This window comes from Pithys albifrons, chromosome 1 (assembly GCF_047495875.1).
Source record: "Pithys albifrons albifrons isolate INPA30051 chromosome 1, PitAlb_v1, whole genome shotgun sequence".
Classification (NCBI taxonomy): domain Eukaryota; kingdom Metazoa; phylum Chordata; class Aves; order Passeriformes; family Thamnophilidae; genus Pithys; species Pithys albifrons.
Window position 1 is genome coordinate 126,643,165 of NC_092458.1, and position 25,573 is coordinate 126,668,737.

Consider the following 25,573-nt stretch of genomic DNA (forward strand, 5'->3'; position numbering starts at 1 on the left):
GGGATGAGCTCATGGCTGGTCCCCTCCCAGCCGCTCCCAGGGCAGCCCCAGCGCGGTCCGGGCTCCCCGACGGCCCCTCGGAGCCCCGGACGAGGCGGGGGACGGAGCCACCGGCGGCTCCTCCGCCGCTGCCCCTGCCCAGCCCCAGAGCCCCGCGGTGCCACCGCAGCCCTCCCGGCTCCAGGTGCCGGCTCCGAGGCTGTGCCGGCCCCGCAGCATCCCCAGGATCTGCAGCATCCGCAGCTGCAGCATCCAAGCCAAGCCAGCGGCCCCCGGGGCTGGGTGGGGAACCGGCCGCCAGCTGCGGGGTGGGCTCAGCCCGGGAGCTCCCGCCTTCAGCCCCGATCCGGGCTGGCTCCCAGCCTGGCTGACCCTCCCCTGGCCTCATCCAGCACCCAGGGGCCGTGTCCCGCATCCCAGCCCCAGCCCAGCCCGGATCCGGAGCCCACACCCAGCACCCAGCATTCCCATTCCACACCCCAGCAATCCACATCCAGCACCCAGCATTCCCATTCCACACCCCAGCATTCCCATTCCATACCCCAGCAATCCACACCCAGCACCCAGGGATCCTGAGCCCCAGCCCTGGGGATCTGCACCCGCCTTCAACACCCAGGATTTGCATCCCACATCCCAACTTCAATACCTGGGATCCACATCCCACATCCCAGTCCCAGTGTCTGTGTCCCCCAGCCCATTCCAGCCCCCCCGCCGGGCCCACGGGCCATGCCACTGGAAGTGCTGTGGATGTGGCGTTTGCCAAGAGCTCACAAAAATACTCCGTGCTTTATTTGCCCCCCAAAAGCCGCGGCGCGGCGGGAGCAGCGCGTCACACGCATGCAGGGACAGGGATGGGGCCCATGGATGGGGACACCGACAATGGACACACGGCAGGACCCGCCCCGGCCCCGCAGCTCCCGCCGGAGGAGGCTCGGCCCAGCCCTGGGGGCGCAGGGAGGAGCGCCGGGACATCCCGGGGGACTCTCGGTGGGGAAGGGCAGGGAGGGACCCACGCTGGTCTTTCCTGGCCCAGTGTGGGATGGGATGAGCCCTGGCAAGTGCAGAGCTCCCCCAAAACAAGTCAGCTCCAGGTGCCCCTTCCAGCAGCGCTGTCAGGAGGAGCCTGGGGATGCTGCCAGCCCCCAGCTCCCACCCAGCCATGCCCACGGTGCCCTGGCAGCCAGGGCCACTCGTGGGGGCACTGCTGGACCCCAGCAGTTCCCAGCTCCAGCCTCCTGGCACAGGGGAATCCATGTGGATATTGGAGCAAGTACCTCCAGAGGTACCAGCCCCCCTGCCCTTCCTCCCCAATGTGGGCTGGAAGTGGGGCACAGCCCCCCTGGGAGCAGCTTGTGGTGCTGGGGGGGCTTTTGGGATAGGCAGGAAGGAGCCTGTTGATGCTCCCACACCTGCTGTGCCCCAGATGCTCCCACCCTGCTCCGTGCACGAGCCAGAACCTTCCTGCTCCCCTCGTGGGAACTCAGGCACGGCTGGGCTGGGATCCTGCCACAGTCCAATGGGAGAGCAGCACCCACAGCCAGCCCAAAAGGCCACCAGCCCTGTCTGAGGGCTTGGCCCAGACACCCCAGCCTGGAGGAGGAACCGCAAACCCCAGGCCAAGCAGGGCAGGGCCAACCTCCCATGCCCTGGTGCTGTGAGCACAGTCCTGCTCTGCCCAGAACGTTCTCCAAACAAACAGGCAGCAGGTCCCTGTCCCTGCTCTGTCCTGCCCTCCCAGGGCTGGCAGGGAGTCAGGGCAGGGGGGCCCAGGAGGAGCCCCCAGCTCCCCTGTCTGAGGGGACACACACACGTGGGGGCCCAGGATCCCGGGAGCATCCTGGCAGCAGCTCCACAGCAAACAGCCCAGCAGGACAGGGAAGGGGCTCTGTGCCCCCACAGGAGCAGCCCCGGGCACCAGGGAAGGGGCTCTGTGTCCCCCATCAGGAGCAGCCCCTGGCACCAGGGAAGGGGCTCTGTGCCCCCACAGGAGCAGCCCCGGGCACCAGGGAAGGGGCTCTGTGCCCCCCATCAGGAGCAGCCCCTGGCACCAGGGAAGGGGCTCTGTGCCCCCCATCAGGAGCAGTCCCCCTGGCACCAGGGAAGGGGCTCTGTGCCCCCCATCAGGAGCAGTCCCCCTGGCACCAGGGAAGGGGCTCTGTGTCCCCCATCAGGAGCAGCCCCCCTGGCACCAGGGAAGGGGCTCTGTGCCCCCACAGGAGCAGCCCCTGGCACCAGGGAAGGGGCTCTGTGCCCCCACAGGAGCAGCCCCTGGCACCAGGGAAGGGGCTCTGTGCCCCCACAGGAGCAGCCCCGGGCACCAGGGAAGGGGCTCTGTGCCCCCACAGGAGCAGCCCCGGGCACCAGGGAAGGGGCTCTGTGCCCCCACAGGAGCAGCCCCGGGCACCAGAGAAGGGGCTCTGTGTCCCCCATCAGGAGCAGTCCCCCTGGCACCAGGGAAGGGGCTCTGTGCCCCCACAGGAGCAGCCCCGGGCACCAGGGCTGGCTAGAAGTGCTTGTCCTCCAGCAGCGAGCTCACCACCAGCTCCTTGTTGCCGAAGTCCCAGAAGGCAGTCATGTGGAAGGCCATGTTGGAGAGCACAACCAGGTACTCCAGGAAGGCAAAGACAGTGTACACTGCGGGAGGGAACACAGCAGGTCAGGGGAACACACAGCTGGATCTGCCCCCACAGCTGAGGCACCTCGGGGGCACCTCCCCAGGGCAGGAGGGTGTGGGCTGAGGGGCTCAACCCCCACAGGAGGAGAAGGGCAGCCAGAAACCAGCTCCCCCAGAGCAGCCCCCCCAGGCTGGGTTTGGAAGGTGAGACATCACGTTAGGAGGGCATTGGAGATCAGGAAGAAGTGTGAGGAACTGGGAGCACCAGTGCCATGGTCTAGTTGCCATGGTGGTGACTGGTCATAGGTTGGACTTGATGATCTCAGAAGTCTTTTCCAACCCAATTGATTCTGTGAGTCTGCGAATTTCTGGACATCAGGAAGGGTAATTAAACATTGGAAATGGCTGCCCAGGGAGGATTGGAGTGCCCAGCCCTGGAGGTGCCCAAGGAAGGACTGGCTGTGGCACTCAGTGCTCTGGGCTGGGTGATGTGACAAGGTGGGGCTTGGGCACAGGGTGGGCTCAGTGACCTCGGAGATCTTTCCCACCCTCAGTGCCAGTGTGATGGCACCATCTCCAGGCCCCTCCCTGCAGGCAGCCCCTGCCCACCCCTCACCTCCGGGGCCGCAGTACCAGTTGTGGTGGAAATACACACACACGGCGAACGCGAACGTGATGAAGGTGAAGAAGAAGAGCAGCTGCTTCCACTTGTACGACTTGCGCTCCTGGAAGAGGCCGAGAGCTGGGTCAGTGCCCTCCTGGGACCCCCCAGCCCTCCAGACCATGGAGGTGGCAGCACAGCCATCCCCATCCCCATCCCCATCCCATGCCCATCCCCAAGGAAGCTCTGCCCTGGCCCTGCAAACCCTGGGTGGTCTCTCTGCCTCCGGCCCAGTGAGGCCCATGAGCTGCCCTGTGCCCTTGGCAGGGCTGTGCCCTGGGGCACACGGGGGGATCACAGAGCCATGGGGGTCCCAACAAACGTGGGGGACCCTGGGGCAGGAGCCCCTGGCAGTGCTGGGGCACACGGGGGGCTGCCCCAGGATGGGCCAATGGCAGCAGCCCCCGTGGCTGCAGGTGGCCCCGGCTCCCCAGCACGGGGAACTCACCGGGTGCTGCACCCCCTCACCCACAACCGCACCAGGGAGGAGGAAACCACATGAAGGGGAGGCAGCTGGGGCGGCAGAGGCGCTGCCCGACCTGCCCTGGCGCTGGAGGGGCCCCATCCTGCCCCCAGCACCCCCCACATCCCCAGCTCACTGGTCCTGTGCCAGCAGAGTTCAGCCCTCCACAAAGGGGGTGGCCCAGGGGCCAGGCCTGCTCCTCATGATGGGCTCCCCCAAACCATCACCCTGTGCCCGGGCTGCCCAGCACCCCCCAAAGCTGTGGGGCCGTGGGGGCAGCAGCTGCTGGAAGCCAAGGTGGGTATGGACTCCAGCCCCCCTTTGTTGTCTCTCTCCCATCACACCGAGGGTCGTGAATAAGGAGACCCATAGCCCTTGGGCACACAGGGAGCCCTGGGGCAGAGAACCCATGGCTGGACCCCCAGGAGGAGGCAGGGGAGCCCCGGGGCAGAGAACCCACGTCTGGACCCCCAGGAGGAGGCAGGGGAGCCCCGGGGCAGAGAACCCACGTCTGGACCCCCAGGAGGAGGCAGGGGAGCCCCGGGGCAGAGGAACCACGTCTGGACCCCCAGGAGGAGGCAGGGGAGCCCCGGGGCAGAGGAACCACGTCTGGACCCCCAGGAGGAGGCAGGGGAGCCCTGGGGCAGAGAACCCATGGCTGGACCCCCAGGAGGAGGCAGGGGAGTCCCAGGGCAGAGGAACCATGGCTGGACCCCCAGGAGGAGGCAGGGGAGCCCCGGGGCAGAGAACCCACGTCTGGACCCCCAGGAGGAGGCAGGGGAGCCCCAGGGCAGAGAACCCATGGCTGGACCCCCAGGAGGAGGCAGGGGAGTCCCAGGGCAGAGGAACCATGGCTGGACCCCCAGGAGGAGGCAGGGGAGCCCCGGGGCAGAGAACCCACGTCTGGACCCCCAGGAGGAGGCAGGGGAGCCCCGGGGCAGAGAACCCATGGCTGGACCCCCAGGAGGAGGCAGGGGAGCCCCAGGGCAGGGGGGGCTGCAAGGGGGGCTCAGCCCCACACAGCAGGTTGGGGATGGCAGGGACAGCCTGGGCTGCCATGGGTGGGAGGGGAATTTCCCCCCATTTGACGCTTCACCCGAGACAGAAATTCCATTTTGACGGAGTGCTGAGAGTGAGGGAAATTTCAATTGCCCCATCACTGTTTCCATCACCCCCGGAACGTGCCGGGGCCTCACCCGGGAGGAAAACCCAGAGAGGAAAACCCAGAGAGGAAGGACGGGCACCTTCCCCCTGTGGGGACAGGCTGGTGATGCCACCGCCACCCTGAGGGGCCCAGGCAGGTCCTCCAAACTCAGACAGAGGGGGGTGCCCGTGCCCAGCGCTGCTGGCACCCTGTGGATGTGGTGGCCACTGTGACGGCAAGGGGTGGGACTGAGGAGGGTGGCAGCCCAGGGTGACACAGGCAGAGCAGCAGGGCTGGCACAGGGGGAGGCACACACAGAGCAGAAGGGCTGGCACGGGGTGTGACACACACAGAGCAGAAGGGCTGGCACAGGGGGAGGCACACACAGAGCAGAAGGGCTGGCATGGGGGTGACACAGACAGAGCAGCAGGGCTGGCATGGGGGGTGACACCCACGGAGCAGCAGGGCTGGCACGGGGGGTGACACCCACGGAGCAGCAGGGCTGGCACGGGGATGACACAGGTGGGTGACACAGGGGGGTGACATCCACGGAGCAGTAGGGCTGGCACAGGGGGTGACACCCTCGGAGCAGCAGGGCTGGCACAGGGGGTGACACAGGCAGAGCAGCAGGGCTGGCATGGGGGGTGACACAGGGGGGTGACACCCATGGAGCAGCAGGGCTGGCACAGGGGGTGACACAGGCAGAGCAGCAGGGCTGGCACAGGGGGTGACACAGGGGGTGACACCCTCGGAGCAGCAGGGCTGGCATGGGGGGTGACACCCATGGAGCAGCAGGGCTGGCATGGGGGTGACACCCATGGAGCAGCAGGGCTGGCACAGGGGGTGACACCTATGGAGCAGCAGGGCTGGCACAGGGGGTGACACAGGTGGATGACACAGGGGGGTGACACCCACAGAGCAGCAGGGCTGGCACAGGGGGTGACACAGGGGGTGACACCCATGGAGCAGCAGGGCTGGCACAGGGGGTGACACCCATGGAGCAGCAGGGCTGGCACAGGGGGTGACACAGGGGGTGACACCCATGGAGCAGCAGGGCTGGCACGGCAGTTTCACAGCGGAAATGCAGCTCACAAACACCACTCGCTCCCGTCCCACGGCAGCACCAACGGCTGCACAGAGAGCCCAGCACGGCCCCAGCTGCACCCACAGCCCACACCAGGCACCCACAGCCCTCACCTGGCAGCCAAGGGCAGCCGAACCTCCCAGGATCATGAATAGCTTGGCTTGGGAAGGACCTTAAAGATTGCCCAGTGCCACCCCTGCCATGGCAGGAACACCTCCCACCAGCCCAGGCTGCTCCAAGCCCTGTCCAACCTGGCCTGGGACACTCCCAGGGATGGGGCAGCCACAGCTGCTCTGCCCACCCTGTGCCAGGGCCTGCCCACCCTCCCAGCCAGCAATTCCTGCCCAATATCCCATCTAACTGCCCCCTCCAGCCCGAGGCCGTTCCCCCCTGTCCTGTCCCTCCAGGCCCTGGGAAATGGTCTCTCTCCACATTTCCTGACAGGTCCCTTCCGGTACTGGAAGGCCACAATTAGGTTTCCCCAGAGCCTTCCCTTTTCCAGGCTAACGATCCCAGTTCTCTCAGCCTTTCCTCACACCAGAGGGGCCCCATCCCTCCAATCCTGGTGGCCTCCTCTGCACCACAGCTGGGCACACCCCAGGGAGCACCAGGAGGGGACACAAGTGGGGCATCCCCACAAAGTGGGGCCATGGGAAGCAGGGGCAGGGCCTGGCACAGCCTGAGCCGTGAGTGGTGTGGTGGGTCCAGCCCACACCAGTGGGCAAAGGGCAGTTCCCTCCATCCAGCAGCTCCTGGAGCTCCCACCACACTGCCCCAGTGCAGGCAGTTCCTTCCTCCTCCTCCTCCTCCTCCTCCTGCAGCAGGGAGGGGGTGACACTCCAGCTCCCTCATTCCCAATGTCCCCCCTGCTGTGCTCGGTGTCCTGCCTGTGCTCCTGCAGGGACAGTCCCCAAGGTGCCCCATTTCAAGCCAGCAGCTGCTGAGAAACCTCTGCTTGCCCCCGGGGACCCTGCCCCAGTGTGACCCCTCAGGGCACTGCTCTGAGCCCTGGCATTAGGGATTAACACCTAATTAGCCACAGGATAATCCTCGGCCCAGACTGGGAGAGGGGGAGCACAAAGGGCACCCAGAGGGGCAGGGTTGGGTGCTCACTCCTCCAGAGACACCTCAGGGTCCTGCAGCAGGACCAGGGGCAGGAGCACCCCTGTCAGTGCCCTGGAGAGGAGCTGGACCCAACGTCTCCACACTCCAGATGCCTGCAAGGAAAAAGGGGGATAAGAAACCCCAAGGACAGGGTGCTCCAAGCTGAGCTGGTGCCAGGCTGCCCCTGTGCCCCGGCTGGCACAGCTCCATGGCCAACCTTGGCTTCACAACTTTCTTCTGATATGGCAGACTGGGGCACTCGTGTCCCCTGTGGGTCCCCCTGACTTCACCCCCCCAGCCCTGCACAGCTGGACGTGTGTCTGGCCCACAGAACCACAGTGAAATTCTAGTTAGTGCCCAGCTGGGAGCTGAGGCACCATCCCTGGGCACCAAGGGGGGTCAGGGGCAGGAGAGCAGACAGTGGGGAAGTGGGGAGAGTGGCTGCACCCCCCGCCCAGGGGGACAGCCTGGGGTGCTGCCCTGGACCCCTGGGAGGCACTGGGGGGTCTCCTTCCCCCACCCTTGGGAGACCCCAGCCCTGCACACCCAGTCTGAGGGCTCAGGGGTGGCCTCTGGGAGTCACCACCATGCAGTGCCCCTGCAGAGGGACCAGAGGGACCCTCTGGAGTTCACCCCCCAGTTCCTGGTGGGGACAGGAGTGACAACATTAACTCAAAGGGCAGCAGCTCGCTCTGCAGGGACCTCCCAAGCGCTGGGAGGTCTCTGAGTCCCTGCAGGAAGCCAAAGTGTGCAGTCACCGAGCTCAGATATTTATAGAGGGCTCGCCTGTGCCGCGGCTGTGGCGCTGGGGGGAAACCACGCGTGGCCCGAGGCGGCTGCGGCCCCGGCTCACGTGGCAGGGCCAGGGGCACGCAGGGGCTGCACCACACACAGGGCACCTCTGCCCCCACACAGCTGCACAAGGTGTTCCCAGATCCTGCAGCTGGGCCGGGCTCAGCCCTGCAGAGAGGGATGGCAGGAGCCTGGGATACCGAGGGACTGACCAGAGAGGGCACAGAAGGACCCAGCTCCACTGGTGAAATACTGGGCTGGGCTGGAAGGACCCCAAAGCCCACCCAGTGCCACCCCTGCCATGGGCAGGGACACCTCCCATCAGCCCAGGCTGCTCCAAGCCCTGTCCAACCTGGCCTGGGACACTCCCAGAGATGGGGCAGCCACAGCTGCTCTGCCCAACCTGTGCCAGGGCCTGCCCACCCTCCCAGCCAGCAATTCCTGCCCAATATCCCATCCAGCCCTGCCCTCTGGCACTTTGAAGCCATTCCCTGTGTCCTGTCCCTCCATCCCTTGTCCTGTCCCTCCAACCCTTGTTCTGTCCCTCCATCCCTTGTCCCCAGTCCCTCTCCAGCTCTCCTGGAGCCCCTTTGGGCACTGGAAGGGGCTCTCAGGTCTCTCTGGATCCTTCCCTTCTCCAGGTGACCCACCCCAGCTCTCCCAGCCTGTCCCAGCACAGAGGGGCTCCAGCCCTGGAGCATCTCCATGGCCTTCCATGATGGGCCTGAGCCCACACACACACAGTGGTGTCTCTGCTGGTGCCACCAGCCCTGGGCGTGTTTGCAAACAAGAAGTGAAACTGCTCTGCTGTCCCTCTCCGGGGGAAGGAGGGTTCTAAGGGAGATCAGCTGGCCCGGAAAAACAGCAGAGCTGCGGGGCAGGGACGGGCAGAGCTGCGGGGCAGGAACTGCGGGGCAGGGACAGCGGGGCAGGACCAGCAGAGCTGCGGGGCAGGGACAGCTGGGCAGGATCAGCAGAGCTGCGGGGCGGGGACAGCGGGGCAGGACCAGCAGAACTGCGGGGCAGGGACAGCGGGGCAGGACCAGCAGAGCTGCAGGGCGGGGCAGGACAGGCAGAACTGCGGGGCACGGACAGCAGGGCAGGACCAGCAGAACTGCGGGGCAGGGACAGCTGGGCAGGATCAGCAGAGCTGCGGGGCGGGGACAGCGGGGCAGGACCAGGACCAGCAGAACTGCGGGGCACGGACAGCGGGGCAGGACCAGCAGAGCTGCGGGGCGGGGCAGGACCGGCAGAGCCGCAGGGCAGGACCAGGACCAGCAGAGCTGATGGGCAGGGTGGGCAGAGCTGCAGGGAAGGACCAGCAGAGCAGTAGGGCAGGGTGGGCACTGCCACCCCACTGCCACCCCCAAGGACAGGGGGCTGTGCTCAGCCACAGCTGGATGCTCCTGGGCTCCATCTCCCTCCCCACCAGGAGCTCCCCCTCTGCTTTGCCCCTCTGCCTTGTCCTCTCCTGCTTTCTCTTTTCTCCCCTCCTGCAGAGCTTTGTTTCCTCTCCCACCACTTGCACCCTGCACCGGAGGCTCTCGGTACTTCCCCATCACGCCCCAGTTCCTCCCCTCCTTCCTGCCCTCCCAGAACAGCAGTTGTGACAGAGCCCTGAGGGACGAGAAGCTTTTGCAAGACCAATTCCTGTCCCTCACACGCTGAAACTCTGGCACTGCTGGGGAGCTTCACCCCCTCTGACTGCACCAGAAGAGGTGCCAGACTCAGGGCTGGGGAGGACAGAGCCCTCTCCTCCTGACAGACCCAGCCCTCCAGCTCTTCTCATGGGCTTTGGCCTGGAGACTGTCCCAGCTTTGGCCTTGGAGACCCTGAGCCCTGTGGGGACCCTTAGTGGCCTCCTCTGCTGAAGGATGGGACCCGTGGGGCAGCATTTGTCCCCTCACCCGTCCCCTCCTGCCCCTCCAGGGCTGGGGGTAGCAAAGATGAACAAAACGTCCCCACAAGGGACACAAACAGAGGCAGAATCTGTCCCCAGGGTGCTGTGACCCACTGACAGGGGCACAGGGCACATCTGCAGAGTGACAAGGTGACACCTGGCAGACAGACACACCCAATCTGGGAGCTGTGTCATCCCGCAGCACCCTCCCCTCCCCTTCCTCCTCCTCTTCCTCCTCGCTCAGCCCTCACATCACACCAAGGCAGCAGCTCCATCCTGTGGCCCTGCACGGAGCTGGCACAGGGACACCGCACCCTGGTGGCCTCAGTCAGGGCTGGTCCTCGATGGCCTCAATCAGGGCTGGCCCCCGAGGGCTCCTCAGTCCTCGGGGGAGACTCCCGGCTTTGGAGAGACCACACCCTGCCAAGGGCTGTACCAGAGGGAGGGGGAAGCCGGGCGGTGGCACCTGCCGGCTGGTGGCATTGGGCCAGGTGGTGGCACCAGGCAGGTGGTGGCATGTTCAGTCAAGGTGTCACCATGTCCCACTCCCACCCAGGGACGAGCAGATTCCTCTGCTCCTCGGTAATGGAATCACAGAAACATCGAGGGTGGAAAATCTGTCTGAAGTCCAACCATTCCCCAGCACTGCCAAGGCCACTCTGACCCATGTCCCCAAGTGCCACATCCACAGGGCTGTTAAATTCCTCCAGGGATGTGACTCCACCATTTCCCTGGGCAGCTGTGCCAGGGCTGGACAGCCCTATCCAGGAGGGAATCCTCCCACTGTATCCCCTGGCCCTGCCCTGGCCCAGCCTGAGGCCGTGCCCTCTGCTCCTGTCCCTGTGCCCTGGGGCACAGCCCGACCCCCTGTCCCGGCTCCCCCCTCCTGGCAGGGATGGCAGAGCCAGAAGGTGCCCCCTGAGCCTCCTTTGCTCCAGCTCAGCCCCCCCAGCTCCCTCAGCCCCTGCCCAGCTCCTGCCCTGCCCTGCACACCCTCCAGTCCCTCAGTGTTTCCCTCCCAGGGAGGGGCCCAAAGCTGACCCCAGGATTTGGGGGTCTCACCCATGCCCAGGGCAGGGGAGATGATCCAGCCCAGGCAGGGGCAGGGCAGTGCTGGGGATGAGATCCAAGGCTTTGGAGACTTCACCAAAGAAACAAAGACGGGCCAAAAAGAATGGCATAAATAAAGGAAGCTGTGGGGAAGCTGCCAAGGAATGACTGAGCTCCTGATATTCCCACAGCACTTCCCAGTGAGCGAGGGGAACCCCAGCATCTCCCAAAGCCTCTTTCCTAGGGAGCCCTGCAGCCAAACAGCTGCTAGAAGCTTCTTTTCCAGGGCTCTGGAATGAGCCAGCCCAGGGACAGGCTCGGTGAATTGGCGGAAGGGGAGGACAAACAGCAGGGATGGAGCAGCAGCCCCGGGGCAGAGCAGAGCCCTCCCTGGGCTCATCCTGCTGGGACATGGGGGGCTCAGCAGACCCTGAGCACAGCACCCCTGCACCCCACACACAGTCCCTCTGCACAGGCCTGCCCCAGCCCTGCCAGCTCCCTGCCCTGCCAGCTCCCTGCCCTGCCACCAACCCAGCCCTCACCAGCTCCCCAGTCCTGGATGTCCTGCCCTGCCCTGCCCTGCCCAGGACAAACCTGAATGTTCTGCCCTGCCCTGCCCAGGGCAAACCTGGGTGCCGTGCCCTGCCCTGCCCAGGACAAACCTGGGTGCCCTGCCCTGCCCAGGACAAACCTGGCTGTCCTGCCCATGGCTGCACCAGTGCCCACAGCCCAGGACTCGTGCCACACACCAGCACAGCACAGAAGATGCATCCAGGCAGTGCATCCAGGGAGCCCTGGCTGGACCCTCTGCCAGACCCACTGCCCACCTGGCCCACCCTGCACCCCCTGGCCCCCTCCCCAGGACAAGGGCCAGAGCCAGCCTGCTCCACACAGCCATTCCAGAGGAAAGGGAGAACAACTCCTGCTGCTCCCAGCTGGCAGGACCAGCAATTCCCACCACAGGGGAGGCAACATCAGTTTGGAAACAGGTATGGAGAGGGGATCAGCAATTCTGACCCACTGGATGCTCATGGTGAGTTTCCATATCAGATCTAAATGAAAACTTAATTAAATATTGGGAAGAAATTCTTCCCTGGGAGGGTGGGCAGGCCCTGGCACAGGGTGGGCAGAGCAGCTGTGGCTGCCCCATCCCTGGGAGTGTCCCAGGCCAGGCTGGACAGAGCTTGGAGCAGCCTGGGCTGGTGGGAGGTGTCCCTGCCCATGGCAGGGGTGGCACTGGGTGGGCTTTGGGGTCCCTCCCACCTCAAACCATTCTGTGATTCTATGATAAAACCAGGAAATGGGAAGTGAAAAGATTCCTCCCTGCTTTGCTTTGGTTAACAATGGATTTTGGTGGCTGCTCCCAGTTCCACCTGCTGCTGTTGGCTCCCTTAGCACCTGCTCAGGGTCCTTTCACAGCAAGGGCAGCCCAGAGCCCCCCATGGGCAGCCCAGAGCCCCCCCCTGCACCCAGCAGTGCCCACTCCCAGCACAGCACCAGACCCACTCCCAGCTCCCAGCAAGAGAAGAGAAAGGAAAGTGTCTGTACCTCGGGACTTACTGTGTGTTTCTTAGTCATTCTCCAGAGGATGCAGGTGAGCAGCATGTGGCCCAGGGCCGACGAGATGAACACGATGAAGGCATTTTCATGGATTGCTGGATCGACAAGACAACAGGTGTCCTGCTCAATCCAAGCCCAGAGCACCAGGGGGACACGGGGCAGGATCTGGGAGGGTGAGGGACTGCTCTGTGCAGGAGGTGGTCCCACTGGGAACCCCAGAGCCCAGGTGGTGCTGAGCCCCAGTGCCAGGAGCAGCCTGGGGAGGTCTGTGCAGGAGGCAGGCACAGCATGGCCCCATAACCTGGCTCTGGTGCCCCCTGGAAGGGCATAAAGGCTGCTGGAACACCCATCCCAAAGGGCCAGGAGGGTGTCCATGTGGTCCCACAGCTGTAACCTCAGGGACCTTGGGAGCAGCTCAGCACCACCAGCTGTTTTGGGGATGGGGATACTGAACACAGAGGGCAAGGGGAACAGTGAGCCAGTCCAAACCCCAGGCAAGTCCATCCTCTGGCCTCCTGCATTACCCACCTGTCAATTAACACCATCAGCAGCCTCATCCCCAGCACTGGGGCTGCCCTGTGCGTTCCTGGACCAGCCCAGGTACAGGATCAGGCTGGGAATGCAGCTGAGCAGCTCCCCAGGCCCCAAACCACCTGCAGTCCCTCCATCCCCAGGTGAGAGGTTTCCACAGGTGCTGCTGTGTCAGAGTTTCCCAGCCCTTTCTCCAGGAATTGAACTCGGGCTGAATTCCCAACCACCAGAACACCAGAAATGATTGTCCCTGTTGGGGGAAGTCACATGAGGTCTGAGAGGTGAGATCTGAGCCACATCCCACAGGGAGGATTAACCTGAGCCCCTTCTCATCCCAGCAGGCAGCTCAGGGCTGGAACTTTCCCCACAAACCTGGGATTAGTCTGAGCTGAGGATCTGAGAAACTGGGTCAGGCTGAGCCCAGAGTGGCTCTGCCCAGGCACCCTTGGCCTCCCCCTCCCAGAGCCCTGCACGAGACACAGGCAGGGCCATCCCAGGGATCAGGGGGTCATCCAAACCCCAGATGAGCACCTGGATTTGTAAGAGCAGGTCCCAAGCCCAGACAGGGCAGAGAAGCCCCAGGGACAGGTCAGGCTGCAGACCCTGCCATGAGGAGACATTGGCAGGAAGGGTGGGAATGGGATAACTATCCATGGGGCACAGGGAGTGTGGGCAGGAGCTGAGCAAGGTGAGCTGGGTGGGAACATCCCAAAACCACAGACCTCCATCAGCTGGAGGTTCACACCCAGCCACCTCAGTCACTGGGCTCCACCACAGACCTCCACCCTCACCCCAAGGGCTGCAGGAGGGCCTGGGACTGTTCATGACACCACAGCCCTGAATCACAGACTGGTTTGGGCTGGGAGGGACCCCAAAGCCCCCCCAGTGCCACCCCTGCCATGGGCAGGGACACCTCCCATCAGCCCAGGGTGCTCCAAGCCCTGTCCAACCTGGCCTGGGACACTCCCAGGGATGGGGCAGCCACAGCTGCTCTGCCCAACCTGTGCCAGGGCCTGCCCACCCTCCCAGCCAGCAATTCCTTCCCAATATCCCATCCAGCCCTGCCCTCTGGCAGTTTGAAGCCATTCCCTGTGTCCTGTCCCTCCAGACCCTTGTCCAAAGCCCTCCTGCAGCTCCTCTCCCAGCTGGATCCAACATCCATCCCCACCATGCAGCCCCACAGGGACAGCCCACACCCCTTTCCTGCTGACCATCCCAGCAGGGCCTTTGTTCCCACTGCAACAGCACCCCCTTTGCTGGCTCCTGCACTGGAGTTCCCATCAATCCCGGGGCCTCCCCCAGACCCCGGGAGGAAACTGCAGCTGGACATTGTCCCTGTGTATGAGACCATGTGGGGGAAGAGCATTTCCCAGCCTGTCATGACCAGGTTTGGCACATGTTGATTTAATTTGAAATACTCTATTTTCAGGACATTTTAGAGGGCTGGATCCCCTCTGTGCTGGGACAGGCTGGGAGAGCTGGGGGGTCATCTGGAGAAGGGAATGATCCAGGGAGACCTGAGAGCCCCTTCCAGTGCCCAAAGGGGCTCCAGGAGAGCTGGAGAGGGACTGGGGACAAGGGATGGAGGGACAGGACAAGGGAATGGCTTCAAACTGCCAGAGGGCAGGGCTAGGTGGGATATTGGGAAGGAATTGCTGGCTGGGAGGGTGGGCAGGCCCTGGCACAGGTTGGGCAGAGCAGCTGTGGCTGCCCCATCCCTGGGAGTGTCCCAGGCCAGGTTGGACAGGGCTTGGAGCAGCCTGGGCTGGTGGGAGGTGTCCCTGCCCATGGAAGGGGATGGAGTTTAAGGTACTGTCTGGGTTTCTGTGATTCTATGGAATTTTACTCTGAAGTTCTGGGGCAGGTTTTCCAAAGCAGCTGAAGCAAAGCCAGCTCCAATCCCAGCCCCATCCCAGCAGTGGGGATGGAGGGAAGCAGGACAGGCACCACCCCAGCTCTGCTCCCCTGCCCTCAGCCCCTGCAGTGGGGCCTGGGCACACCAAGGTCTGCTCCAGGCCTGATCCCAGAGCTCAGCCCGTGGTTGGACAGAACTGTCCCAGCACCCAAGAGCTTCGGGAAGCACGGAATGTTTTCCCCTTCCTCTGCAAACCCTGCCAGCAGCTGTGGAGGGCTCAGCTGTCTCCCCTCCCGGCTGCCCAGCCCAGCCCAGCCCCACGTACCATAGTTCTCGGAGGAGGACACGTAGGTGAGGATGAGGAGGGCGCCGTTCTCCAGCAGGTTGAGCAGCAGGGTGCAGTGGCAGAGGCGCAGGTAGCGCGGGTGGGAGCAGTGGCAGCTCTGGTAGTGGTTCCAGTAGGCCAGGGCCACCAGCAGGCGCGGGGCGGAGTGCAGGGCGATGCAGAGCCGCCACACGTAGCGCTGCGGAGTCTCGCCCCCGATGGCCGCGCTGATGGACGGCAGGTAGTTGGGCACCTGCGGAGACGGGGGCTCGTGGGGGCACAGGGGGATGGGGGCTCGTGGGGGGCACAGGGGGATGGGGGCTCGTGGGGGGCACAGGGGGATGGGGGCTCGTGGGGGGCACAGGGGGATGGGGGGCACAAACAGACGGGGCTCGTGGGGGGCACAGAGGGATGGGGGCTCGTGGGGGCACAGGGGGATGGGGGGCACAAACAGACAGGGCTCGTGGGGGGCACAGGGGGATGGGGGATGTTGGAGGCACAGGGGCTCATGGGGGGCACACGGAGATGGGGGCACAGGGAGACAGGGGCTTGTGGGGGGCACAGGGGGATGGGGGGCACACACAGACAGGGGGGCACACACAGACAGGGGCTCGTGGGGGGCACAGGGGCTCGTGGGGGGCACACACAGACAGGGGGGCACACACAGACAGGGGGGCACACACAGACAGGGGCTCGTGGGGGGCACAGGGGCTCGTGGGGGGCACAGGGGCTCATGGGGGGCACACACAGACAGGGGCTCGGGGGGGCCACACTCGGTCTGTCACTCTTGCAGGTGCTGGGAAGTGTCTTGGTTTAATTCTAAGTGAGTTCATTCCTGTTCCCAAAGCCAAGCAATGCCATCCCACAGGGCCACACAGCCCCCAGTGCTGCCCGGGGTGCTGGGGGCCTGCTCAGGGTGTCTCAGCTTCACACTCCTGTTCTTTCACAGAATCCCACACTGGTTTAGGTTGGAAGGACCCCAAAGCCCACCCAGTGCCACCCCTGCCATGGCAGGGACACCTCCCACCAGCCCAGGGTGCTCCAAGCCCTGTCCAGCCTGGCCTGGGACACTCCCAGGGATGGGGCAGCCACAGCTGCTCTGCCCACCCTGTGCCAGGGCCTGCCCACCCTCCCAGCCAGCAATTCCTGCCCAATATCCCACCAATCCCTGCCCTCTGGCAGTGGGAGGCCATTCCCCCTGTCCTGTTGCCACAGGCCCTGCTGCAGTGAGACAATTCCTGCTCTCTGTGCCCAGCTCGGATCCAGCTGCTCATCCAGCAGCTTGAAAGCCCTGGAGGAGCCCAAACTCATCCTGTTGGAGCTCCAACCATCCCTCCCCTGGGACACTCCTGGGACTCCTCTGAACTCCAGCAGATCTGGGGGCAGCAGCTCCAGCCCAGCCCTTCCACAGGACAATGTGCAGCTTCCCCAGCACAGACAGCCCAGTGTGCCCAGTACAGACACCAGCCTGACCAGTCTGTACTTCCCTCGGTCCCATCCCAGAGCCAAACCCTCTGCTGGCTGTCCCGAGGGAGCACAAGGACAATGGAATGAAGCAGCTTGTTCTGGGCTCTGTAACAGTCCTGGTGGGAAAGGAGCCCGGGGAGGGGAAAGGAGCCCGGGGAGGGGAAAGGAGCCCGGGGAGGGGAAAGGAGCCCGGGGAGGGGAAAGGAGCCCGGGAGGAGGGAGAGGAGAAGCCCAGGAGGAGGGAGGCAAAGGAGACCAGGAGGGGAAGGAGAGGAGGGGAAGGAGAGAAGAAGGAGGGAGGGAAAGGAGCTGAGGAGGAGGGAGGGAGGGAGGGAAGGAGAGGAGCCCAGGAGGAGGGAAGGAGAGGAGCCCAGGAGGAGGGAAGGAGAGGAGCCCAGGAGGAGGGAAGGAGAGGAGCCCAGGAGGAGGGAAGGAGGGAGGGAGAGGAGCCCAGGAGGAGGGAGGGAGGGAGGGAGAGGAGCCCAGGAGGACACAGGAGCTCTGCCACCCCTCTGGCTGCCCCAGCCCCAGAGGAACTGGGGTTTTCCCACAGGAGTCTCACCCCGCAGTGGGTCGCGGTCGTCTCGCGGAAATGGAAGAGCAGGGACCAGATGACACAGAAGAGGAACCCAAAGAGTGGGCAGAACACGGTGCCCAGTGCCAGCGTGGTGAAACGCAGCCGGAACAGGATCCCGTCCCGGTCCAGCGGCAGCGGCACCTGCAGCATCTTGGTGGAGCTGAAACCAACCAACACACGTGTGAGGGGACCCTGTGCCCTCCTGAGAGGGGGGGACGGGGACCCTGTGCCCTCCTGAGAGGGGGGACGGGGACCCTGTGCCCTCCTGAGGGGGGGGACGGGGACCCTGTGCCCTCCTGAGGGGGGGGGGGGACGGCGACCCTGTGCCCTCCTGAGGGGGGGGGGGGGACGGCGACCCTGTGCCCTCCTGAGGGGGGGGGGGACGGGGACCCTGTGCCCTCCTGAGGGGGGGGGGGGACGGGGACCCTGTGCCCTCCTGAGGGGGGGGGGGGACGGGGACCCTGTGCCCTCCTGAGGGGGGGGGGGGACGGGGACCCTGTGCCCTCCTGAGGGGGGGGGGGACGGGGACCCTGTGCCCTCCTGAGGGGGGGGGGGGACGGGGACCCTGTGCCCTCCTGGGGGGGGGGGGACGGGGACCCTGTGCCCTCCTGAGAGGGGGGGGGGGATGGGGACCCTGTGCCCTCCTGAGAGGGGGGGGGGATGGGGACCCTGTGCCCTCCTGAGAGGGGGGGGGGGATGGGGACCCTGTGCCCTCCTGAGAGGGGGGGGGGATGGGGACCCTGTGCCCTCCTGAGGGGGGGGGGGGACGGGGACCCTGTGCCCTCCTGAGGGGGGGGGGGGACGGGGACCCTGTGCCCTCCTGAGGGGGGGGGGGGACGGGGACCCTGTGCCCTCCTGAGGGGGGGGACGGGGACCCTGTGCCCTCCTGAGGGGGGGGGGGGACGGGGACCCTGTGCCCTCCTGAGGGACTCCGCACCTCCTGCTGTGGGGGACAGGTGGGGATGGTCACAGGGTGGTGGTCTCGATGGCCTGGGAGGGCTTTTCTACCCTTAGTGACTCTGGGATTCTGCCCAGGCCTACACAGCCCAGGGATGGACACAGCAGTGGACACAGGAATGGACACAGGGGTCACCCCTCACGCCCTGTGTCACCCCTCACAGCCAGGGCAGGAATGGACACAGGGGTCACCCCTCTCACATGAGGGGCAGGGGCTGGACAGGGGCAGGGGCAGGGGCAGGGGCTGGACAGGGGCAGAGCAGGGGCCGGGACAGGGGGCTGGATCTGCAGGCAGTGGGATGTCCCTGCAGCCTCCAGACCAATCTGGCTGAAAGGCACGTGAGCTGTTTCCCACAGGATCCATCCAGACCTTTCCCTGGCTCGGGGCACAGGGCACAGCTCACGTGGTGAGGGCACTGCCCGGAGCTGCAGCTGCTCCAGCACAGCCCAAACACCCCCAGCCCACCCTCACTCTGCCCCCAGCACTGGCACAGACACCACTGCCCATACCAGTGCCAGGGCAGGTGGGATCTCAGCCAAAGGCTCTTCCCCCAGAGGGTGGTGGGCTCTGCCCAGGCTCCCCAGGGCAGTGGGCACGGCCCCGAGGCTGCCAGAGCTGCAGGAGCCTTTGGGCAATGGGACAGGGCAGGGGGGACTGTTGGGGTGTGCTGGGCAGGGCCAGGGGGGACTGTTGGGTGTGCTGGGCAGGGCCAGGGTGGCACTGGCTGGTCCCTGGGGGTCCCTCCCAGCTCAGGACATTCCATGACTCTACAGCCCCCCAGCTGCAGGGTCAGGGCACCACGAGCCCCCCACGCAGCAGGGCCATTGCTGGGGGGGTCGGGCACACCAGGGCGGGCACCTCCAGGGCACCCCCAGCCCCGGGGTCCCCCTTAGTTCAGGGTCGCCCCCCAGCCCAGGGGTCTCCCTTAGTTCAGGGGTCTCCCTTAGTTCAGGGTCCCCCCCCAGCCCAGGGGTCTCCCTTAGTTCAGGGGTCTCCTCCAGCCCAGGGGTCTCCTTTAGCTCAGGGTCCCCGCCAATTCAGAGGTCTCCCCCAGCCCAGGGGTCTCCCTTAGTTCAGGGTTCCCCCCAGCCCAGGGTACCCCCCAGTTCAGGGGTCTCCTTTAGTTCAGGGTCCCCCCCAATTCAGAGGTCTCCCCCAGCCCAGGGGTCTCCCTTAGTTCAGGGTTCCCCCCAGTCCAGGGGTCCCCCCCAGCCCCGGGTCCCGCCGTGCCCGCGGGATCAGCCGGGCCATTCCACCCCCCCTTCCTGCCCGGGGCAAATCGGATTTACAGACAATGCCCGGACAGTCTGGGCAGTGCCCCTGGGCAGGGTGGGCAGTGCCCCCCTGAGGCCCCCCACAAACCCCCTCCCCGGGCAGTGTCCTGAGAGCTCCCGGGCACCCCACACCGCTGAGACCCCCCCAAAGCCCCCCTGGGCGGGCACCCCACACCCCCCGAGGCCTCCAGAGACCCCCTGGGGACCACCCTAAGACCCCCAAAAGCCCCCTGGGCACTCCATACCCTCAGAGACCCCCCCAAAAGCCCCCTGGGCACTCCACAGTTCCGAGACCCCCTGAGACCCCCCAAAAAAAAACCCTGGGCATCCCACACCCCCTGAGACCTCCAGAGATCCCTGGGGACACCCCTCAGAGACCACCTTGAGACCCCCCAAAACCCCTCTGGGCACCCCACACCCCCCGACACCCCCTGGGGACCCCCCTGAGACCTCCAGAGATCCCTGGGAACCCCCTGAGCCCCCTCAGAGACCACCTTGAGACCCCCCAAAACCCCTCTGGGCACTCCACACCCCCCGACACCCCCTGGGGACCCCCCTAAGACCTCCCCAACCCCTCCTGGGCACTCCACCCCTCGAGCCCCCCTGGCCTCCCGGGCCAAGTCCCCACAGCCCCCCCCCCATTTCCCACAGCCCACCCGGCGCCCCCTCCCCAGACCCCAGCAGGGCCTCGCAGCGGGTGACGCCCCCCGGGACGCCCCAAATGCCCCGGCCCAGCCCCCAGGGTGTCCCTGACGGGCTGTCCCAGCTCACCGCTCAGCCCCCGCGCTGCTCCATGCCCGGCCCGGCGCTCCCTGCGCTCCCTCCCGTCCTTCCTCCCCTTCCTCTTCTTCCTCCTCCCCTTCCCTCCCGCTCCAATCGCGGCCGCGGCCCCTTTAAGAGTTTCGGCCCCTCCGATTGGTCCGCGCGGAACAAGCCCCGCCCTCCCGGACGCCCCGGATGTCGGGGCGGCGCCGCCACACGGGCCCTTCTGGACCCTTCCGCGCCCTCAGGCCACGCCCCCTCCCCGGCCGGCCCAGCCAATGGGAGGCGGGAGCGCGGGGCGGGGCGCGGTGTGTCAGCCAATGGGCGGGGCGGTGGGCGGGGCCGGGGGCGCGCGGGGCAGGCCGGGAGCGCGCGCGCGGGCTGTGACGCAGCTGCGGCCCCGAGAGGCGGCGGCGGCGGCACCGCGGGCCGAGCCCGGCCCCGAACGGCCCCGAACGGCCCCAAACGGCCCCGAACCGGCACCCACCGGCACCGCACACACCGCCCCGAGCCGCACCGCACCGCACCCGCACCCGCGGTGAGCGCCCGCCCCGCCGCGCCTTTTGTGCCGGGACACCCGCCGGGCCCGCGCAGGCCCCGGCACGGACCGAGGGAGGGACGGACAGAGCGGGGCGGGTGTGGGGAGGGGAAGCGCCGGGAGGGCACGGGGACCCCTCGGGGCGGAGCCGCCCCCGCCCGAGCCGGGGCAGTCCCGCGGGAGGGGTCCCGGGGCTTTTTCGGGGGGTGGGAAAGGGCCGCGGAGTGTCCGGGGGGGCAGCGCAGCCCCCGCTCGGGAGTTGTTTACAGGCGCCGGTTGTTGGTGAGTTAAAGGCCGGGTGAGTGGTTGTGGTTTGGAGCTGCGCTAATTAGCGGCAATTTCAAGCCGTGTTCGTCATTAGCTGCGGGTTGGGGGGCGGGGAGTGACGGGGGGTCCTGCGGGAGCGGCTCGGCGGGTTTGTTGGGCCTTAATGGGAGCCCTCGGGTGGGGGGGACGTTCTGTGACCCCCCGGCCTTTGTTAACTCTGCTCCGGCTCTTCAGGGAATCCCTGAGGCTGGCACAGCCCTGTCAGCCCCTGCAGCCCACCCTGTGCCCGGTGCCCACCTTGGCACAGCCCTGCCAGCCCCTGGAGCCCACCCTGTGCCCCATGCCCACCTTGGCACAGCCCTGCCAGCCCCTGCAGCCCACCCTGTGCCCGATGCTCACCTTGGCACAGCCCTGCCAGCCCATGGAGCCCACCCTGTGCCCCATGCCCACCTTGGCACAGCCCTGCCAGCCCCTGGAGCCCACCCTGTGCCCGATGCCCACCTTGGCACAGCCCTGCCAGCCCATGGAGCCCACCCTGTGCCCAATGCCCACCTTGTCCCCCAGCCCAGAGCACTCAGTGCCACGGCCAGTCCTGCCTTGGGCACCTCCAGGGCCGGGCACTCCAACCCTCCCTGGGCAGCCCCTGCCAGTGCCTGCCCACCCTTTCCAGGCAGAAATTCCTGCTGCTGTGCCCCCTGCCCCTGCCCTGGCCCAGCCTGAGGCCGTGCCCTCTGCTCCTGTCCCTGTGCCCTGGGGCACAGCCCGACCCCCTGTCCCGGCTCCCCCCTCCTGGCAGGGATTGCAGAGCCAGAAGGTGCCCCCTGAGCCCCCTTTGCTCCAGCCCAGCCCCTGCCCAGCTCCGTGGCCATGGTGGGTGTGAAGCACAACAAAAGGCTGCTCTGTGAGAGGGAAATCATTCTGTAACTTTTTCTTGTCTCAGGAAATGATATTTCAGGTTCCTTCTCAAATACAATTTGGTTTTAGCAGTCCCAGGACTCTGGGAGAGCAGTGCCCTAAAGAAGGGGCACCCCAGACCCAGGGAGGGTGGTGAGTTGGCAGATAAGGCTGAGAGTCACAACAGTGAGTGTGGAAACTGGGAGGGGGTTTTATCTGCCCGAAAAGTGACCCTTCCACTGGGGCAAGAGGAGGTGGCTGAAAATCCTCCATTGCACTGGAGAAGGTTCTTGGGGGCAGGTCCTGGGGGGAGGAACTGAGAGGGCTCAGCCTGGAGAGGAGGAGGCTCAGGGGGAACATTCTCACAGAACAAGGGGAAATAAAACCTCAGGCTGGGCCAGGGGAGGCTCAGGTTGGACAAGAGGAGGAATTTCTGCCTGGAAAGGGTGGGCAGGCCCTGGCAGGGGCTGCCCAGGGAGGTTTGGAGTGCCCAGCCCTGGAGGTGCCCAAGGCAGGACTGGTCGTGGCACTGAGTGCTCTGGGCTGGGAGACAAGGTGGGCATCGGGCACAGGGTGGGCTGCAGGGGCTGGCAGGGCTGTGCCAAGGTGGGCATCGGGCACAGGGTGGGCTCCAGGGGCTGGCAGGGCTGTGCCAAGGTGGGCATTGGGCACAGGGTGGGCTCCAGGGGCCGGCAGGGCTGTGGCAGCCCCAGGGATCCTGTGGGACAGGTGAGGGGGCTCAGGTGTGGGGGCAGCCTTGCCCTGGGGCCTGCAGTGCTCTCCAGGAGCTGCTCCTGCCTTGGGGGGTCTCGGAGTTTGTCAGAGCAGCCTTTTCAGGCCTTTCCTGAACTCCCTGAAGTTCCCCTCCCGTGCCCAGGGGGATGTGAGGCCTGGCCTGTGGGACTGGGCTGACCCTTCACACCCCAGAGGGAGGTGTGGGGCTGCTGGGACAGTGTTGGGGTTCACAGGAGTCATCCTGGTTTGTGGGAGGGTCACAGGATCTCCTGAGCAGGAGGAGCCCCCCGGGATCAGCCCAGCCCAGGACCCCCCAGCAGCCCCAGCATGGAGGGAGGGGGATACTGGGCTGTCTGGGCTGGGGGAGGCTGGGGCTGCTCCCACTCTGGATTTGGCAGTTCCCGGGAGGTGCTGTTGGTTTAGGGAAACAAACACTTGTAGTTCCAAGGCTGAGCAGATGGATTTGGTGCTTCCCTGCAGGAGGCTGTGCTGGGCAGTGCCCAGTTCCCCTGTGTTTCCCCTGTTGGGAGGAGATAAAGGGAGCTGGGAATGGGCACAGGGAAAGGGGCAGGTTTGGCTTTAGCTGGAATTGCTGGTGTTGGGGCAGTGCTGCCTTGGGAGGGGCTGTGGGAATATTCCTGGGATGGGCTGTGTGGGAACTGCTGAACTTCCTTCTTCTGAGCTGTGGCTGCCAGGGGTTAAGTGGGATTTGGGGAATACTTGTGGGATTTGGGGAATGCTGGTGTTGTCTTTGGGGAATATGGGATTTCTTGTTGGTAATACTGGCACTTTTTTGGCTAATATGGCAATTTTTTGTATTTTACTTTTACTAATACAGCCCATTTTAGGGTCCATATGACTTTTTTACGTGGGTCTTTTTGGTAATATGGCATTTTTGGAGGGGGAAATACAGCATTTTTTTGACTAATGCCAGTATTTTGGGGGAATACTGGGATTCTCCGAGGTGGAGCTGCAGGCACTGACCCCACTGTGGGAAAACACCACCCAATTCCCTGCCCAGAGTGAGCCTGGGAGGCTGTGGGGACTGTGCTGGAATTGTTGGCAAACTCAGAGTTCTTGTCTGTGACCAGGGAGAGATGGGAGAGGGGCAGCCAGGGGTGGGCTGGGGCTGAGCTGGGGGGCTGGAAAGGGAACTGGGCCCTGTGGAAATGGGGCAGGATCCCTGGAGCAGCAGCTTGTGGGGGGCAGAGGGAAGGTGGGTGCCTGCAGTCCTCCTGCAGGACATTCCCACTTGTCCTGTTTGAAGCAGTTGCCAAATAGGGTTGAACAGGAAAATCCATCCTGGAATGTCACGGGATCACCAGGGCACAGTGTGGAAGGCAGAGCTGGGGTGACACTCAGTGACACTGAGGGATCAGTGGCACCTTCTGCCCTGTCACTGGAGGGTTGGTGTCCTTGTCCCCTGGGTTCTGTCAGGGGTTGGAATCTCTCAGTCTGCCCCAAACATGCCATGGGTTTGATGGCCAAAGGATTCCAGTGGGATTGGTGCCCTCAGCCATGAGTGGGATGGGAAGGGAGTTTGCAGGATAAACCTTCAGTAAAACCTGAATTCTTCTTTCCAGGTCTTGAGAGAAAACCTGATACATCCTGAAAATGTTCAACAAATCCTTTGGGACTCCGTTCGGAGGCAGCACCGGCTTTGGGACAACTTCCACCTTTGGGCAGAGTAAGTAAAACATTCAGCTGGTTTGAAGGTGCCCTCAGGGAGGTGTTCTCCTGGAGAGCAGCTCAGAGGATCCCAAGGGGGTGGAGATCCCTTGCTGGGTGGAACTGGGGGCTGCTGGGCTCTCCAGGGCGCTTGGATGAGGTTCAGGAGCCCCAGCTTGGAATCTGGGCACACACCAGGATTCCAGGGATGCTCTTGGAACTGCCTTTCCTGGAAAGGGGGAGCTCAAACGAGGAGTGTCCCACTGGGGTTTGGGGGATTGAAACAGTGAGGAGTGGGAAGGTTGGGAAGGAAGGGCTGTGTGTGCTGGGGTGTTTGTTGGGAATGTTGGGAAGGAAGGGCTGTGTGTCCTGGGGTGTTTGTTGGGAAGGAAGGGCTGTGTGTCCTGGGGTGTTTGTTGGGAAGGAAGGGCTGTGTGTCCTGGGGGTGTTTGTTGGGAAGGTTGGGAAGGAAGGGCTGTGTGTCCTGGGGGTGTTTGTTGGGAATGTTGGGAAGGAAGGGCTGTGTGTGCTGGGGTGTTTGTTGGGAAGGAAGGGCTGTGTGTCCTGGGGGTGTTTGTTGGGAAGGTTGGGAAGGAAGGGCTGTGTGTCCTGGGGGTGTTTGTTGGGAATGTTGGGAAGGAAGGGCTGTGTGTGCTGGGGTGTTTGTTGGGAAGGAAGGGCTGTGTGTGCTGGGGTGTTTGTTGGGAAGGAAGGGCTGTGTGTGCTGGGGTGTTTGTTGGGAAGGAAGGGCTGTGTGTGCTGGGGGTGTTTGTTGGGAAGGTTGGGAAGGAAGGGCTGTGTGTCCTGGTGTGTTTGTTGGGAAGGAAGGGCTGTGTGTCCTGGTGTGTTTGTTGGGAAGGAAGGGCTGTGTGTCCTGGGGTGTTTGTTGGGAAGGAAGGGCTGTGTGTCCTGGGGGTGTTTGTTGGGAAGGAAGGGCTGTGTGTGCTGGGGTGTTTGTTGGGAAGGAAGGGCTGTGTGTCCTGGGGTGTTTGTTGGGAAGGAAGGGCTGTGTGTCCTGGGGGTGTTTGTTGGGAAGGAAGGGCTGTGTGTCCTGGGGGTGTTTGTTGGGAAGGAAGGGCTGTGTGTCCTGGGGTGTTTGTTGGGAAGGAAGGGCTGTGTGTCCTGGGGGTGTTTGTTGGGAAGGAAGGGCTGTGTGTGCTGGGGTGTTTGTTGGGAAGGAAGGGCTGTGTGTCCTGGGGTGTTTGTTGGGAAGGTTGGGAAGGAAGAGCTGTGTGTCTGGGGGTGTTTGTTGGGAAGGAAGGGCTGTGTGTCCTGGGTGTGTGGGGAGCCCCATTTGTTGGGAAGGTTGGAAGGAAGAGCTGTGTATGCTGGGGGTGTGTGGGGAGCCAG

The 25,573-nt window shown here is 64.9% G+C and overlaps 2 protein-coding genes across 4 annotated transcripts in view; one reads left to right on the plus strand and one right to left on the minus strand.

Moving 5' to 3' along the window:
• Positions 1–767: 767 nt before the first annotated feature.
• On the minus strand, positions 768–20,213 carry PGAP2 (post-GPI attachment to proteins 2). Of its 2 annotated transcripts, none has more exons than XM_071567685.1 (6): positions 20,131–20,213; positions 17,113–17,287; positions 15,084–15,336; positions 12,373–12,467; positions 3,231–3,339; positions 768–2,634 (listed from the first exon to the last, which is right to left on the minus strand). In XM_071567685.1, the coding sequence occupies exons 2-6, from the start codon at positions 17,275–17,277 to the stop codon at positions 2,504–2,506; spliced, it is 753 nt and encodes a 250-aa protein (XP_071423786.1). In that variant the 5' UTR covers positions 17,278–17,287; positions 20,131–20,213; the 3' UTR covers positions 768–2,503. The 2 variants fall into 2 exon arrangements, with proteins under 2 accessions (XP_071423786.1, XP_071423778.1); XM_071567677.1 differs by having other exon boundaries at positions 12,361–12,467.
• A 293-nt stretch (positions 20,214–20,506) lies between these two features.
• NUP98 (nucleoporin 98 and 96 precursor) overlaps positions 20,507–25,573 on the plus strand; it is a 42,993-nt gene continuing 37,926 nt past the window's right edge. For both annotated transcript variants that reach the window (XM_071567700.1, XM_071567709.1), the window contains exons 1-2: positions 20,507–20,659; positions 24,139–24,242. In XM_071567700.1, the coding sequence (XP_071423801.1) occupies positions 24,170–24,242 (73 nt within the window). In that variant the 5' untranslated portion in view covers positions 20,507–20,659; positions 24,139–24,169. The remainder of the gene's footprint in view (positions 20,660–24,138; positions 24,243–25,573) is intronic.